Raw genomic sequence first — 18,090 nt, 5'->3', positions numbered from 1 at the left:
TTATTTGATAGCCCTGCAGCCCAAATTGTACCCCATTAATTTTTTAAATAGAATTTGTAAATTAGCACCAAGCAGATGCCTTCTTTATTTGGCTGCCTTTTTGTTTCTATAGAGCTGCATGGAAGCAACTAACATTCAATAAACTACAGAGGATAAGATCAAGATGGGGCAATATTAAGCAAGGGTGAATCTTCCAGATACTATTTACTAAAGAACACACAAATTCCTTGGAGTTATGCAAGGTTGGGCAACAATTTCCTTAACTTGGAAGCTGGATTTATCCCACGGCGTGAAGAGCTACTGCTTTTCGCATCAGTCGCTCAGTTAGTGGCGAGTTTGGTCTGAGTTCATCACGTTCTATAAGGAGGCACCTAAAGAACAAAGGGACAAAACTTGAAACATTTTATCTTGAACAGAAGAGCTTCTTAAAACCCGAAGCTTCCTCAGACTTCCCCAGATAAGACCTGGAAGGGCCGGGTGAAAAGAAGTGCAACTTTCTTGGCAGACCTCAAAGGTAGCTATAAAACCACACCTGGGAGGAATTTCATGAACCGTCTAGCTAGCCCAGGGTTTCTGGACCTCAGTAACTTTCAATGGGTGGACTTCAAATCCCAGAATTCCACAGCTGGAAATCCATAGAGATATGCTCCAGTTGCAACCATTTGTTTAGTGGCCATTCAAAATTACAAGGTCTTCAAGAATAGGCTGGGTAGCCATCTGTCAACTGGGCAACTACGGCCCCCTTACAACCCGTTTACCTTCATGGTGGCTCAGGAATTCTGGGAGTTGAAGTTCACTGTCTGTAAGGGAGCCTTAGTTGCCCGTCCCTGCTGTAGTGGATCCTGGCTGAACATGGGGTTGGACTAAACACTAAAGGATATCTTAAAAGTGCATTACAACTCTGATTCCATGAAGAAACTAACTGTTGCCAATTCAGCTAATCAACATCAACAGAATTCAACACAAGTATCCATCATTGGAGAATTTTTCAAAACTCATTTTAATTTTTCAGCCAAATCACCTTATCACACCTTCAAAAATAATTTAATAAATGACCGCACCTACTAGTCCTGGTTAATCAAATCAAATTCCCCATTACAGGTCAGTGATCTGGACTAAATAAAAACTACAGAGTAAACTACAAAATAGTTCATCTTAAAAAAAAAACTAAGCAGGACTGTTTGGTCCCAGCAGTCAATCCCACATCTGTGGATCACACAGAGAAATCAGAAAAACATCTTGAAATAGGGACAAGATGATAAAAGAGAACAAGGCGTCTCCAGGCAGTCGCAAGCCTCCAGCTGGAATTGAGGAAAGCTGTTAGCTTTTTTGGTAATACCAAAATGGTTTAGATTGCATTTCCGGGCAGATACAATTTAACTGCAAGTTAATTAATAGCAGGGGATGGGCTAATAATCATTCTCTAATGGGAGTCTGTAACGAACTGTAGGCATTTAAAATAAAAGCAAAAAGTTCTTGCCTTCTTTCATATAATAACAGATGTTCATGTCTCCTCCAAAGAAAATGGACTTCCTTGCTATCTGGTGGTGGCTGCAGAACTTTCCGCCACGTCAACCATTCAGAAACTGAATCCCTGATCCTCTTGCTGATTGCAACCAGGATTCACCTCTACGTTCATTGCTGTCTTTCAGCCAGGTAAAACCCAGAATCCAGCACATGTTGTACTTACCTAGCAAGTCTTTGGTTGGCTTTAGATTCAGCTTTTAAAGCAGCGTGAATCAGGAACTGGGCAAAAATATCTCTCTGGAAGAGAAGGAGATGTAGAAGAGACGTTAGTTATTCCTAGCAAGGTGACTGCAGGGTGAGCGTCTGGAACCGATTAGGTGTAAAGGCAAAGGAAGCTTGCAGCAGTTACCCAAATATAGAATTAGAAAGGAAAGGAGTGTCTGCCTTTCCAAAATTTTATTTTTAAATCAACGGCCTCTGCTCTGGGCTCTAAGGTGGAAAGTGGTGCTCAGGATGAATTATGCTTGCTGCTCAGGTTGGCAAACCCTCAGACTGCAACATCTGCAGCGGAAGGTTGGAAAAAGTCAAGATATTGGCCAGGATGAAGCTCCGCCTCTTTTTTGACATCCGTTGTATACACGAAAAAAGAGGTGGGCTTTTGATGACATGGTCTCGGCCACCCTCTGGACCTGTTTGATTTCCCCCCCCCCCATGAATACCCCCCCTACTTAGGCTAATAGAATCAAGATCACGTGAAGTATGAATACCACTTTACAATGCCTTGGTAAGGCCACACTTGGAAGACTGCACCCAAGTGTTAGGAAGATCGCAAAATGGGTGTTCCGGTCCCACCAGCCAGCTGAAGGCCTTCCATCCTGCACGCGGCATGCCCCTGGAGGTGGGGGGCCCAGGGTCGAGGAGCCCATCTGACACTTTATTCAAATGACATCTTGGGTCTTTACTAACTGAGTTTCCAAACCTAAGTTATGGACCTGTTGCGCTTCTCAGTCACTCTTGATTTGTGTATGTGTGTAGGATACAACTTCCTGAGGTCCCCCACCCCTAACAGGATAAACCAGTAAATTTCTCAACCGGGGCCACTTTGGGGTGCGTGGGACTACAACTCCCAGAATTCTTCAGCCAGCCTAATTAAAGTGGCCCAGGCTGGGATAAAGGGACAAAACACTTACGGAAACGCCAGCAAAACCTGGTTCCCTCCTCACCTGGGCGTCGCTCCCTCCTATTTTAACCACCTGATATCGAATGGGGTACAGCAGCTCTACCACCCTGTCGTAATGTCCCTGGTCAAACTCCACAAAGGCTTGGAGAAGAGGCAGCCCCAGACTGGGAACCAGGCGCAGCTCGTCATCTTCGTTGGGCGTCCTAGGAAAGAGACCCAGATGGGAAGCGACCCGTGTGAAATTGGGCCATTAACAGCCCCGAAGGAAAACATTTCTCACTGGCACTGCAAGGGCAGAGAGCCCAGAGGAAGTCCCAAGCGAAGAAGGTTTAAATCTGTCACTGTAGGCAACCCTTGACTTACAGCCATTCATTTAGCAACCGTTTGAAGTTGCCTCACTGAAAAAAGAGGCAACCAGCGGAACACCCCAAAAGTCAAATGATAAAACTTTGGACAACCAGCATGCATTTAAGATGGTTCAGGGTCACCATGATTGACATTTGTCACCTTCCCAGACAACGTCCGGCACACAAAGTCAATGGGAGAAGCTGGCTTCACTTAATGACATGATTCACTTAACAACTGCAGCAATTCGCTTAACAACCATGGCAAAAAAAGGTCATAAACTTACTCGTGACTCACTGAACGACTGCCTCGTGTTGCTGGAAGTGCATCAGAGATCCCACTGAGTTCTTTTGCCTGATGGTTGGGCAACATTCCTCAGATTTGGCAGGTTAAGACTGAATTTATATTTTTATGGGCAGCCATGCTTGATATCAACAGCACTTCAAGCTCATTAAGAAGCTGAACACAGTGAAAAGCTGCAGGCTTTTTTCTCGTCAACGGTAACAAAAAAGGTCGTAAAATGGGGCATAACTCACTTAACAAACATCTCACTTAACGACAGAAAATTTGGGCTCAATTGTGGTTCTAAGTAGAGGACAAGAAGGTTGTAAAATTGGGTGCGACTCATTTAACGGCCGCCTTGGTTAGCCACAATATTCTACTCCCCATTGTAACCTGAAGTCAAAGACGTCCCGTAGTTCTTGGAAAAGAACGGGTGACCCCCATTTGCAGACTAGTCCAGGAAACCAAAACAGCCCCCCTTCCTTCCACTGGCTTTATGAAGATGCTCCTCTTAAACAGCCCACGTTTAAGGCCACGGAGGCTGGGTCACTTACTGGACCAGGTCCCGTAAAGTGGTGAGAAGCTCACGGGAGGTTTTTTCATCCTGAGCACCCAGGGAGGCCATCAGAAAGTGGACATCGTTGAAGATCAAGGTGTGGTCCTGCGCGTGTCTCTTCGTCACCTGGTTTACGGCTTCCCACCTGTCACCCACCTGCACCCCTAGGAAGAGAGGAGGACTTTATGTCTGAGAACTGGCCAGCCTCCCCGTGAGCGAGCTTGGGGGGGCAATATAAGTGTCTGAGTCACTTATAAAGTCACTTATAAAGTCACCGCTTTGTACACTTTGCAGCCTCCGTCTGCTGGGGGCCAATTCTGGGCTCAGCAGACTCCGGGTGAAAACCGGTTCCCTCCCCCCAAGATGGACTCCGCTCTGCCCCCTCCCCACTTGGGAGCCAGGAGCTCCCCTTGCTCCTTTCTGGCAAGCAAGAACTGCCAGCCTTTGCCCCCCCCCCCAGAGAACTGTGCTCACTCCTCTTGCCCCCCCCACCCCCACCCACCCGCTGCATGTCTGAAGCTCAAGGCAGAGGTCATGCTTGCTTTGTTGTCAGACTGCCACCTTGTGATTATTTTGTGGGTTATTTTATCATTGTTTTGATTAATTTCATTAAACAAAACAGAATAGAATAAGAGCAGAATAATAGAATCGAATAACAGAACAGAATAAAACTAGAGTAGAGTAGAGTAGAGTAGAATAACAGAACAGGATAGTATAGAACAGGACTAGAATTGAACAGAACAAAACAGAACAGGAATAGAACAGAACAGGAACAGAATGGAAAGACATAGAATGGGACGGGATAGACTAGACTGGATTGGGATGGGATAGGACGAGATGGGATGGGATAAAACAGAACAGAACAGATTAGAAGAGAAGAGAGCTGGAAGGGACCTTGGAGGTCTTCTAGTCCAGCCCCCTGCTACAGCAGGACACCCTGTACCATTCCAGACAATGGCTGTCCAGCCTCTTCTTAAAAACCTCCAGTGATGGAGCGCCCAGGATTTCGGGGGCAAAGCTGTTCCACCGGTTAATTGTCCTCACTGTCAGGAAGTTTCTCCTGAATTCCAGGTTGCTTCTCTCCTTGGTCAGTTTCCAACAGAAGAGAACATAACTCAGCCTTCCTCAGCTGCTCACTCTTGTCCAATTAAACACAACTCACCAATGGGTCCCACCCAGTTGACAGTTTTCAACACACTGAGCTGAACAAATCTTTTCGTTTGACAGGGTATATAAATATGAACTTAAACCGTCAGGAAGAAGGTGAAGCAAAACGAAGGAGATCTCTTCCGGAAGACATTTAGAAAATATATGTAGTAAAACACTTTTTTTTTACCTTCTAATTCAAGCCTACGCAGCATGGAGCAGTTGTCAACCGCGTCCAGCATGGTCCCACTCAGCTGCAAGCTGGGCGCAACCTGCAAACCCCAAATCATTAAGAGTTTAGACTGGGCTATTTTTTGGGGGGGGAGGATAGCATTGCTTTGACTGTTCGATTTCCTCAACAGCTACCAAAATAAAGGTAGTTTTTTCCTCTTCCTGTATCCTTACTCCTACTTTGCGTTTCCTCTACCCCGATGATTCCTGCTTAAAAGAAAGGATTTCACAGAAGGCAGAAAGCCCTTTAAGTGAAGAGTTAGGCAGTGCACAAATTTTGTTATTTTTCCCAGGCTACTGCAACCCCAAATAACCAATAAAGTGCACACATGCACTTTAGGGAGAAGAAACATCGTGTACCCACAAGAAAATGGGCCTCGGTATATGAAGTGCACAGGAGAGCCACAAAAACCACAATTTGCTGCAGCACAGATTTTTCTTCTCTCCCACTTTTCTCAGACTAAACAAGCACCGACTCATACACAACCGACCGCAGGGTAGTGTAGGACTGTCAGAGCTGGACTGCTGAATCTGGACTGTCTCTAACTGGCAGTAGAGATACGGAGACCTCCAACTCCAGAGAGAAGTCGAACACCCCAGATTGATTTAACAACTCAACAAAAGACTAACCTCCCCCCTCCCCGCCCCAGTGGTCCCCTGTGACAAGAGATTGTGTAACCTGGTGTACACAGAAGTGTGTCTTTAACTCTGAAGAACTCTCTCGTTACGTACTCAGGAGCATGTATTATTATTTTAAAAAAGCAGCACCTATCATGTAAATCATATTGGCATGCTCAATTTGCAGATCCAGTTTTATTTTGTACAAAAATGTAATTATTTTGCAGGAAGAAAACTCCCTGCTTTGAGTGCAACCGATAAGAATAAGGTTAAAGCAAGGAATCTAGTACTTACGTGGGTGTCATAAATTGTCAAAGCGGCCTCATAATCACCCTGCACAGACAATAATATTAGCAAGGAGGAAGGGGAGGAAGGAGAGGAAGGAGTCATCAGAATTTTAATTTCTCAATATTCCAACCCCAGCAACCCGTTGTCCTACTTGCAATTACTGAGCACTGGCATCCGAGAGAAAATGGAGAATATAAAAAGCCCAACAAACAATGATTTGTAAACACCACATTTCTGGCCAAGGGAAGAAGGTTTCCTCGGTTCAGCCCCGGGTGCGAGTCTTACTCGCACTGTGGCTGCTGAAATCACTGCCACCATCAGCTTCAGGAATTAGCCACGCATGTGCAACAGCTCCCATCATCCCACTAGAAATACTAAACCAGTGCACTCAGCGCAAAACACACAAACCAGATGCCACATCTGCCCCAAGGTCAGCCAAAGCAAAACCCATGGTTGACCCTCACGGTTGTGGTGCCCCTTTGAGCTTTCTGAACTGCTGGCGAATGCCCTGATTCCATCCCAGTTGCGCATCAAAAGCAAGGTTGACTCTCACAAAAAGGGGATGATTAACATCTTGTTCTATTTCTACTACTTTGAGATGATACCAGCTCTCCCCTTCTCATATGCATTTGACCCCTTCTGAAAGGAGAGATAGTGGTGGAAAAGCCCACTTACCTTTTCAATAAAATACAACGCCCAGTGCCAATAATTGTGGCAAGCAAGCAGGTCAGAGTCCTGGAATGGAGAAAGCACAATCACCGTAAGATAGAAAGTTGTTCTGGTGGAAGCAGAAGAGAAACGCCCTCCAGAAGTACATTATCGGAAGCTATCATTAGAGAAACGCCTGGATGACCAACCCAAGGCCAAAGAGTTTGGTCTACTAGGCTGATGTTCCAGATGTGATACGCTCCCCCATCCCTCTCCTGATGTTGACAGTCCCTGTTGCAATATTCATTCTTAGAATAGTCTGCTAAGGTAGAACAGGATGTAAACTTCCATATTCCTGAAGAATAGGTTTAAGCCAGGGCTAGGCCGCCTTGGCTCTTTTATGACTCGTGGACTTCAAATCCCAGAATTCCTCAGCCAGCATAGCTGGGAGTCGAAGTGCACGAGTCATAAAAGAGCCAAGGCATCCTAGCCCTGGCTTAAGCAAGCAGCGTCTTGGCCAAGACCTGCCCCCAGAGTGGCGACAGTAACGAGATCCGAATGGAGTTTTCTCACTATCAATCCTTTGGCTGCTTCCCTGATGGATCACCAAACATCAACCATTTCATTTCCTTGCCTATTTTGGTTTACCAATCTGTCTCCTGTGAAGTATCCAGGGACAGCAAAGCTGATCACACACAAGACGCCAATAATAAGCCAAGCATCCAAAGTGCAATAAAAATCTAGGATATTGATAAAATCACTCCAAATCTGCTAGCGGTCTGCATCTACCACTGAACCTGCTCTCCAAAAGGCACTGCAGAAGATACGCATAAAAGAGAGGCGGTGCTTCAGTCTCCACCCTGACTCTTTCAACCAACCTGCAGCTACCCTATAAGGAGCCACTGTTGCCACATAATGCGACACGTGGCAAAAAGTGCCACGAACCCTTCAGGGTGAGAGGAAGCTGGTGGCCATTTTAGAAAAAAATGAATAAGTAGACGGTTACCTTCCAGTTGTCTTCCGTTTGCTTCATGAACGCCAGCCCACCCTTATAATCCGCTGTCATTTCATTCACGTGAGCCAAAGCATGGACAGACCAAGCATCCCTCGGATTGATGGCTAAAGCCTAATTGAAGAATGCAGGGGAAAGAAAATGGTGCGTTCTGAGGAAACTTCGTGTAAGACTTGGCTAGATTTTTCATGAGTGACACGGTGGAGAACCCCAAACCCAGATTCAGCTGAGCAAGGTGTAAAGGGGGGCACAGCTGGGGTTTGGGGATGAGGAAGGAAGCATTAAGGGGAGCGTGGCGAAAAAGATCACAAATCTTGAGACAGACAGAATCACAAAAGAGAAATGCGTAAGAACTCCATCTTGATTTTGTTTATTGTAAGATGGGACACAGCAGAACTCAGCCAAGCTTTCAGTCAGGCCAAGCCTTATTCTAATAAAAAGCATCGCTTAAATCCTTGCTGCGTACGTTTCTTAACCTGGGCCACCTCACGGTGCTAACGTCAATCTTGAAAGCTTTCCAGGTTTCCTCCTCTCCCATCTCTTACGTACAGAACTAAGGTGAACTCCTTTCTCACATTTCCCTCTTTCTCACGACTGTGTAACATATTGTGCAAGTCTATTGCAAAAGTCCCCTTAAACTTGTTCACGCCTTCTCCATGCCAGAGATCATCTTGACGTTCCTTTAACCTGGGCTAGCTAGTATATTAGCAGAAAGTTCCTCAGGGTTCCAGGAAGAAATGCAGCTGGAGACTTCAGAAAACCCTCTAAACTGAGGAAGAGAAGAATAAGCCAAGTCTGGGTCAGCTCAAGAGAGACCCAACTCTGCGCATGTCCTCTCTAGAGGCTCCCTTGGGCAATGCTGGGTCCTCTCCTGGAGGACTTCTGAAGGCCCCTCTTCCCCCAAGGAGAACCATTAAGTTTGGACTCAGCAACAAAACCTCAAATGAGGACAAGCAAAGCTTCCATCCCATCCTCCTTCCACCTGGTCAGTTACTAGGATGTCACTCTTTCTCCCTCTCTGTCAGTCCCGCTGGGATCATAATATCCCTCCAAATGCTCCCGTAGACTTTTTTCCCCCCTATAGAGGAGGGTGACGTGCTCCAGTTAGAGAAGAAGACACAATGCTGAGACAATCTTCTTAAAGCTGAGCATCAGTTCTGTCTCCTCTTTGCTCCTGGGAGCAAAAATCTGGGTGGCATCAACATTTTGGAAATCTCGAAGGAATCTCCTCTGTTGAGCTCTTAGGAAATTAAGATGGCCACATCTGCCACCAAGAGCCACGCTCACGCACCCACGGTAGCAAAAAATCAGAGCATGTTTGATAGTGCCGCCAACAGATTTTATTTAAAGGCTGAAGCTCTTTCTGCATCCGAGGATGGAATTCCTGGAAACTTCGGCCTTTGAATAAACTGCGTGGCTCAGAGAGATATTACCGGTCTCTTCCGATTCCCCCCCCCTCCCTCAGCTTCTCTGTCAAAAAATGAAGGGCAGGATTCTCCATTGGCACGGGTCTGCGTCTCCTTTCCATTACCTCAAAGGCCATCTTCTGAGCACGGAAATAGAAGTTGGTTTCGACCAGGCCGAAGGCGTACATGCCTTTTATGTAGCTAAAGGGAAAAGGGGAAAGTTTCACACAGAGGCTGATCAGCGTCGCTTGGATACGCCTCTTCAAAGCAACATTTCTGACTTTTGCTGAGAGGCAAAGTCCATCTGGCTCTGGGTTAGAGGTCCCTGAATTCCCAAACCAGATCAAGTTAAGCAACTGCACAATATCTTAACTTTGGGGTTTATCTTGAGGGGCCACGGTGTGTCTCCCTGCCCCCTCCGGGGGATGAATCTGGAGTCTGCTGAAGGTGAGCAGGTGGCCCCTTCAGGAAGCCCCCCGAGGTCGGGGATGGCAGGAAGGCAGAAGGACAGGTCTCTGCGTGGGTCGGACTACAAGACCTCCAAGGACCCTTCCAACTCTCTTATTCTGCATTCTACTCTTTGTGCTTTAGCAAGACGGGTGAACCTGGGCCACTGTCCGTTTAGGGCCCATGTTCTGTCTGAACGTGGGTTAATTTAACACGGTTAATATATTCATCCAGGATGAATGCTGAGTAGATGGACTTTTTTTTCTGTGTTTCATCACAAGCTTCGCCACAGTCTTCCTAATGGAATCCTGGTTCATTCCATTCTTTCCCAGACCTTCTCCCCAATTCTTTCATCTTCCATTGTGTTTGTTTAACACACACACACACACACTGTTAATGAGGGGAAGCTAGAGAACTTTGGGCTAAGGGGCATTTCTGGAAAGGGAAACCGTGTCGCACAATGCAGGCGGTGAGGTTGTGATGTCACAATGCATGCAACATCACTGGGGCTTATAACAATGTGGGAAGGGAAACAGGGGAAAAAGCAGGGAGGAAAGAAAACGGAAGAGGCTTAAACTGTGCACAGAACCCCTTCCACACTGGAGCCCTTTGTGCAACACCAGTGGAAAAATAATAGCTTGGGGAACACGTGCAGCCAGAATGGCGTTTCGGTTCTAAACCGGAATCCCACCGATTCACTTTTGCACTCTTGGATTAAGAAGTGGGAAACCTCAAAGGCCTTAATTGTTTTTTTAAGCCAAGGAACACCTTAGTTCAGAAGCAAAACTGCCTCACCTGCTAAGAGGAATATCTGGAGTCCAGTAACGATAAACCCGGGCAACGGAGTCTCTCATTTGATCCTGGGCCCCCAAATAAAAATACGCATCGTGGGCAAATTTTAAGGCCAGCATGTCGGTCGGATTGCTCTGCAGGATTTGTTCCCACGTATCACAGGCTTGGTACATCTGCCTGCAGAGGACAAAAGTTGACAAATGAGTGTCCACGCGAGGCTGTAAGTATAGGTAGTCCTCAATCTACGGCCACAATGGGGTCCAAAACTGATGTTGCTAAGTGAGAAATTTGTTAAGTGAGTTTTGCCCGATTTTACAACTTTCCTTGCCACATTTGTGAAGCGAATCACTGCAGTTGTTAAATTAATAACACGGTGGTTAAGTGGATCTAGCCTCCCCGTTGACTTCGCTCATCCGAAGGTCGCAAAAGGGGATGGCCTGTCTCTGGGACGCTGCAACCATCATTAAATGTGAGTCAGGCAAGAGACCAGAATATAAACCGACGGCAAACCCCGCTCCTTACTAGCCCTGATGATGTCACCTAGTTAGGGTAACGTCTGCAAGGAGACAGGCAGGCTCGGAGACCACCCAGGAGCCCCTCACTGCAAACCCTTTGTGGAGGAGAGAGACGGCCTGAACTCTGAACACTCCAAACAGGCTTTGCTGGAGAAAGAGCTGAGTTCAAAACGTCCAGATAAGCACGGCCCCTTAGAGCATGCGGAGAAAGTGCCCGGCCTGCACTTCCTTGGGAGACAGAAGTTTCAGTTCAAAACCACAGAGCTTAGTGCAACGGTCAAGAGATACGGTCAAGCTGTTATCGGTCAAGGGCAAAAATCAATGGAGCACAAAACCGCAAACCAGAAATCCACCCCAAAGTTGTAAAATCTGCAACGGAGGCCTCGGAGAGAAGCTACTCATTCTATGGATGTCTACAGACCGAGATTTGACCGCAAGTGCAAAATGCGATTCATCCAAAGAACAACTTACCCACGAGCGAAGAGCTCCAGGGCAGACACGTGCAGTTTCTCCCGCTCAGTCAGTGGCTGAGAGTGTGAAAGGGACACCGTGTTCTTGATGGCATCATCCAGTTTCTTGTCCAGCCGCACTGAACTCCCGGTACCAACCAGAACCAGGCCGTTGGCCATCACGTTGCCCATGACTGCAAAGGAAGGTCAGAAGGGTTTTTCAAGTCTATAGGCAGCTGAGCAGCAATCAACCAGCCAATGAATCAGCCAAGTAACAATATTTTTACAAAATTAAAAGCTTTATGCTAAGCTTAAAAAGAGCGGCTGTACTACAGGTTATATTTGCCTATTATATTGTAAATGTTTAAAAGATAAAAAGGAAGGAGGGAGGGAGGGAGGAAGAAAGGAATATGAGGGAGGAAGACAGAGAAGGAGGAAAGAAAGAAAGAAAGAAAGAAAGAAAGAAAGAAAGAAAGAAAGAAAGAAAGAAAGAAAGAAAGAAAGAAAGAAAGAAAGAGGGAGGGAGGGAGGAAAGGAAGGAAGGAAGGAAGGAAGGAAGGAAGGAAGGAAGGAAGGAAGGAAGGAAGGAAGGAAGGAAGGAAGGAAAGAAAGATGAGAGAGGGAGGGAAGGCAGGAAGGAAAGAAGGAAGAAATATGAGGGAGGGAGAGGGAGGGAAGGAGGAAAGAAAGAAAGAAAAAGGAAGATAGATAGACAGACAGACAGACAGACAGATAGATGAGGGAAGGAAGGAAGGAATACGAGGGAGGGAGGGAGGGAGGGAAGGAAGGAAGAAAAAAAGAAAGATGAGGGAGAAAAGGAAGGAAGGAAGGAAGGAAGGAAGGAAGGAAGGAAGGAAGGAAGGAAGGGAGGGAGGAAGGAAGGAAGTCAAGACAGTACGCATAGCACTCCACGTTGAATTTTCCTCCATAACAAATACCCTATGAAGTAACATTGAACAGAGAGAGAAGGGGGGGGGCTGACCCAAAGTCCTCCAGGGATGTTCCTCACGTGAGGATGGAGAAGAACCTGGGTATCCCTCCTCCTACCCCATCCCCGCCTCCAACCCTAGTATGACTAATCAACAGTCAGGAAGAAGCTGCAAACTCAAGGCAGAACCAGGTTGAAGGAAGCCGTGCTGAAGCCATGCAGGGTGCAACTCTAGGAGTGTCAACCGGAACCCATTCCCAAATAAATGGGTAAAAAATGGAAAGCTAATGGGCAACCTTTCCCATGTCAAGAAGCTACCTCTGCTGTCACACTAGAAAACTATTCCAGACCTTCGTGTTCCCTTCATGTTCCCAAGGCGCTTCTGCTGGCCCTGACTCCTGCTCCATTTTGTACTGAAGTTTTGAAATTCAGAAGAGGACATCCCGCGTTCCTTTTCTCTAGAATTCTGGGCAATTCCACATCCCGAACTCTTCTCAAATTTGCTTACCAAAGTTAGGATCCGCCACCTGCAGTTTTGAAAGGGTTCCTTCCAGGCCCCCGAGACTCTGGTCGTTTGTCCAAGTCACATACTGGAATGAAGAAGCGAATGAAGGTAAAGAAAGAAAAAGAAAGAAAGGAAAGAATGAAGGAAAAAACTGTAAAGGAAGCCTTTTGAGAAAGAGGTCCAGAATGACAACTTTCACTAAAAGGCCACTTCTTCCAAATATGGAAGCCCAACAAGATACTCTTAAGGTCCCTTTTTTGTTTCTATTCTTATTAAAAAAAATTATGAGTGGATTTTGCTTGGCTTCTGCTTTGTCAGTCATTAACCTGAAGACTAGTCTTTGGACTGCTTTCACAAAGCCTTCCAACCATGTCACAAGTATTAGGTGGAATTACATTAAATTAATTTGCTTCCAGGGTTTCCATGAAAAACGCACAAATTCAGTGTGAATTTATTCAACTTGATTTTGCTCAGCGCATGTAGGAATTTGCACCCGAACAAATTAAATGTCTTTTTTTAAAAGGGGTCTGATCTGCCCAACCTGACAGAAGAGAAGGTTTGTCTCAGAGATGTCACAAGAGATGTCTTGGGGTTTGCCAAAAAGGTCGCTACGAAGTTAGTATTTTGTGATTTCTTGCAGATTAACCAATGCATTGTGGTACCAGTTTTTCTGCAATGTGTTTTGTGACGCTTAAGAAATCTAAGCATGAAAGAAGGATCTGTGAAGCACGAGGGTCAAGGGAAATAAAACAGGTCAAACACAGTCAGTAACCAATAGCATTAAAGAGTCATTCAGGAAACAGCTATTGGCAAGAACTTGCTCTTTTTTCTGAACGGTTAATGAACACAAGCCACTGTTTAGGAATTAAACCTTTCTCTCCCTTCAGGCACTTTTGAATAAATTGTATTTTAGCCGTCGGCAACCCAAACTCATTATAATAAATCTGTTTGTTCAAGAAGGGCTGCCATCTGGCCAGCAATAGCAAGTCCTTGGTGAAAAAAAAGTTCCCCAGTTATTGCCCGGATCTGTCTGACTTGTCTTCCTTTTGTGTGTGCAGCCACTGATAAAGAGAATTCTTAGGGGGGAATTCGCATTTGCTACCCATTCACCCCTTCTCCAAAATGTCACACGTGTATATTTCTAATCTAGATAAAATTGTACCCAAGACACCAGTTTGTGCTAGGGAGGGGGAGGAGGAGAGAAGAAGCAGGCATCCTCACACACACACACACACACAAAATATCTTTCTCTACATTTATGAAGTGCTAGGAAGTTTGCAAAAACCATAACCGGAATCAGAATAACAGAAGAGTTGGGAGGGACCGTGGAGGTCATCTAGTCTCAAGCACAAGGCCCTGTACCGTTGCAGACAAGGGGCTGTCCAGTCTCTTCTTGAAAGTCTCCAGTGATGGGGCGACCGTCAACTTGCTTCTCTATACGGTATAAAACCGCTGGCCATTTCCCCTTTTCCCCCTCCCCTTGTCCTGCAATTGACCACTAGTGATAAGAATGCTTATATGGCCACCCCACCCCCACCCCGTCCCTTCAGCAACCTCTTCCTCGTTCCCACCTGATTCAACGCAGCATCGAACAGTTTAGAAGCCTCATTATTGGTGGTCGAAAGGATAAGTCCTGCATCCTGCCAGGCCTGGAAAAGATGCAGAATGGAAAACTGAAGCACAAAATTCAGAAGACACACAACGACATTTTTAAGCTCTTGTTTATGCTGCTTCTTTTTTAACAACAAAGAGGCTTAAAATCTATGCAACTCTGGGAAATGTTGTATTTTTTCATTACCTTCAATGGATTAAAATACAGTATGGGTAGTCCCCAACTCACAACCACCTCTGAGCCCAAAACGTCTGTCGCTAAGGAAGACAGTTACGTGAGATTTGCCCCAGTTTACAACTTTTCTTGCTGCCGTTGTTAAGCTAGTAACATGACTGTTAAGTGAATCTGGCTTTCCTCGCTGATGTCACCAGACGGTTGCAAAAGGGGGTCTCGAGACCCCGGGACAACGCAACTATCATAAACACACACCAAGCATCCAAATTTTGATCACCTGACCCTGGGGATGCTGCAATGGCCATTAAGTGTGAAAAAGGTCATAAGTCACTTTTTTTTAGTGCCTTTGTACCCTGAGGACTACCTGTACCAACTTTTGGATACTTACATCTGTGCTCATCATTTACTAATTATGGAAGGTTGTTCTACAGGTTGAGCAGAACTGCAATCAAAGATTCTGACACAGCCACAAAAGTGATGGATGTTCTAGCACAGCCGTCGCCAACCTTCCCAGCTTGGTGGCCCAGGCCGGGCAGGGGAGGCACTTAGGAGTGGCGGGCGCACAGCTCCGTCTGTGTGAGCGGCCGGTGGGCAGGCCCCCCACTCACATGAGTGGAGCTATGCACACAAGGGCAACTGCTCTCTGCTCGTGCAAGGGGGGTTCACGTGCACCCTTTCCTGCCACCCACATGACTGGGGCTTCGCGCATGCATGCTTGCCCATCTCTCCCACGGCCCGGTTTCGGACAGGCCATGGCACAGTAGAGGTTGGGGACCCCTGCCCTAATCATCTTTGTTGTCTTTTCTGCACTCTTTGCAGCATCTCTACATCCTTTTTATAACATGGTGGCCAAAACCGGATAGAATATTCTAAACGTGGTCTTACTAAGGCTTTGTAAAGCAGTACTAATACTTCCCATTATTTTGATTCTATCCCTTTGTTAATGCAACCTATGATTGTGTTGGCTGCCGTCACACACTGCTGGCTTATATTTAAGTGATGGTCCACTAGGACTCTGAGATCCCTCTCACAGATACTGCAATTGAGCCAGGTTTCACCCGATCTGTACCTGTACATTTGTTTTTTTCTTGTCCAAGTGTAAATCCTGACTTTTCTCTACACTGAATTTCGTTCTGTTAGACAGTGTTGAAGTTTAAGGTCCACCTGGGTCCTCAGCCTGTCTTCTGGGATGTCAGTTTAGGGTCAACTGCAAATTTGATGGCTTTTCCTTCTATCCCCTTACTGAATCGTTGATGAAGCTACTGAAGAGTACTGGGCTTAAAACAGAACCGTTGAGGTTCCCCACGGCTTCCTTTCTTCCATGGAGATGGAGTTCCACTGAGGACCACAGGTTGAGTGCAATTGATGATGGTGTCTATCCCACATTGTTTTAGCTTACCAAGAAGTGGGTTGCGGTCTACATTGTCGAATGCCTTACTGAAAGAGCTTTAATTCATAGCCAGCCCTGCAAATGCCACCGGCTTTTAGCACTGTGAGAATACGTCCTAAGACAAAATTCATCATTATTACACAACTCGGCTTTTGACATTCTTCCCTCGGGAGCTAAGACAGACATAATTGCTTTTCATAACACCACTGCTATTTCTCACTGGGGATGCCAGGCCTGTCAAAAGACACGGCAAGCAGAAGAGCGATAAATCTTTTTTTGACCTGAGCGTAACGCCTGCTCACTTCATGTTGCTTTCTTGGCCTCCCCCTTCCCTTCTTCTAGGATGGTCTTTTGATTCTCCAATTAGCACAGGTCTGGGATCTCCTGGTAATCTCCCCTCCAAGTACTTAGAGACCCCCAATCTTGCATAGCTTTATATGTTCAGAAACTCACGCCATCTTCCGCTCCATCCCCTGATCTACTGTTGCTACAATCAATAGTAGCAACCATAATTTCCATAACTAGCAAATAGTGATTGGCCTCTCCCCTCAAAGTTGTAGTGGTTTTATATATATTTTTTTTCTGAGGTTTTCGCGGGTGTTTGTATGTAGATCTTTGGTCATTCGAGTTTTTTCCCCACTAGAATTGAAGGTATAAGAGCAACATTTCGACGAAATCTCATCTACAGGCAGTAGCCACAGCAGTGGCAGCTCATATTTGTGTAAATTTTTTGGCTTGCTAACAAGCCAAAAAATTTACACACACACACACATATCCATCCCACCTTTTTTATTCTCGATAAATAACTCAACCACAACAAACCTATGGGTTGGGCTGAGGGAGGGTGACTGGCCAAAGGTCACCCAGCCGGTTTTCACCTAGAAATCCAGAAACCCTGAGTTCTAGTCCAGCCAGAGTCTGAAAACCATCTGGGAAATGGTTTCCAAACTTCAAAACATTGCCAAGAAATTTCCAAGGAGTCTCCAGGGGTCAAGACTAACTTGAAGGTGAGCGTGGGAGCGAGCTCAGGCACGCACATGCAGGAGCGCACGTGCACACACAATCACCCCCTCGAAGTATTTTCTTCACACACAGCCCTGAAAAACAAAATCTGGCCCGTGAGTAGCTACGGCTGCCTGGCGATGGCTTGCTTTCGGATCAAAGTCCGCCTCCTCACACCCCGCCGTGCCCGGATCCGAACCGAGAGCCTCGTTGACCTGCTCAGCAGCCGAGGTGGCCCACAAGTTGCCCTCCCCTCTCAGCTGACCCCGCGGCGGGCGGCCCGGGGGGCGCTGACCGGCCCGAAGCCACCCCGGAAAGCTCCGGGCTAAAAGGCTGAATCCGAACTCGGCTCCCTTGCTCGCTCGGCCCTGCTCGGCCCGGAGCCCCCCGGCCTCCCTCCGCTGAGGCGGGCAAGGAAGCCGGGCGGGACCGGAGAGGCCCCCCACGCCCCCCGGGCCGCGTCCGGCAGCTGCGGGGAGGCGTCGGCGGGAGCGGGACCCCTTCCGGCCCCGGAGACCCGCGGCGGGTTCCAGGCGGCCCCTTCGCCGGCGCCGCCCACCCCTGCAGCCGGCCGGGAGGCTCCGGGGCGCCGCAAGGGCGGGCAGCCCGGCCCAGAGCCCCAGCGGCCGCCCCGGGACCCCCCCCAGCCGGAGCCCCCGCCTCACCTTGCAGTCCCGCAGCGCCGACATGCCGCCCCGCTTGCCGTCTGCGGAGCGCTGCCCGGCAGCTCCGAGCCGGAGCCAGGAAGGGGCGGGCGGGCAGGCGCCGCCTTCGAAAGGCAGAACCGGCCCGCCCCGGCCCGCCGGGCTCCCTGGCGGCGGTGCGGGGCGAGCGGGCCCGTCGCTCCCCCCCCCGTCTCCTCGGCCGGAGCTCCAGCTCCTCCGGTCCCGCGGAGGGTCCCTTCGGAGGTGCCCGAAGCCGCAGCCCCTGTGGCTGCTCCGGAGCCCGAGCATTTGGCTGAAATGGGATAGCCTCTCCTGCTTGCGCAGGGGGTTGGACTAGAAGACCTCTAAGGTCCCTTCCGACTCTGTTAGGCTATATGATTTCTTGCCGGGCAGAAGATTGAATGTTTCAAGATTTCACTCGGGAAAGAGTGT

The 18,090-nt window shown here is 47.5% G+C and overlaps 1 protein-coding gene across 1 annotated transcript; it reads right to left on the bottom strand.

Annotated features, from left to right (window-relative positions):
- Positions 1 to 158: 158 nt before the first annotated feature.
- On the bottom strand, positions 159 to 17,725 carry TTC38 (tetratricopeptide repeat domain 38). The gene is made up of 14 exons (XM_083366213.1): positions 17,659 to 17,725; positions 14,387 to 14,464; positions 12,819 to 12,900; positions 11,405 to 11,576; positions 10,422 to 10,595; positions 9,305 to 9,380; positions 7,768 to 7,887; positions 6,789 to 6,848; positions 6,120 to 6,158; positions 5,167 to 5,248; positions 3,829 to 3,994; positions 2,691 to 2,850; positions 1,691 to 1,764; positions 159 to 371 (listed from the first exon to the last, which is right to left on the bottom strand). The coding sequence occupies exons 1-14, from the start codon at positions 17,680 to 17,682 to the stop codon at positions 278 to 280; spliced, it is 1,401 nt and encodes a 466-aa protein (XP_083222339.1). The 5' UTR covers positions 17,683 to 17,725; the 3' UTR covers positions 159 to 277.
- Between the last annotated feature and the right edge of the window lie 365 nt (positions 17,726 to 18,090).

Source organism: Vipera ursinii (assembly GCF_947247035.1).
Source record: "Vipera ursinii genome assembly, chromosome: 6".
Lineage (NCBI taxonomy): Eukaryota > Metazoa > Chordata > Lepidosauria > Squamata > Viperidae > Vipera > Vipera ursinii.
This window is presented reverse-complemented; position numbering and strand designations above follow the sequence as displayed.

Excerpts from the sequence above, each read along its gene's own strand:
- TTC38 (XM_083366213.1), bottom strand. The coding sequence starts at position 17,682 with ATGTCGGCGCTGCGGGACTGCAAG. Across the intron at positions 3,995-5,166 it reads GCGTAGGCTTGAATTAGAAG|GGGTGCAGGTGGGTGACAGG; the intron begins GTAAAAAAAAAG and ends CTCTCTTCCTAG. Across the intron at positions 2,851-3,828 it reads ACTTTACGGGACCTGGTCCA|GACGCCCAACGAAGATGACG; the intron begins GTAAGTGACCCA and ends TCTCTTTCCTAG.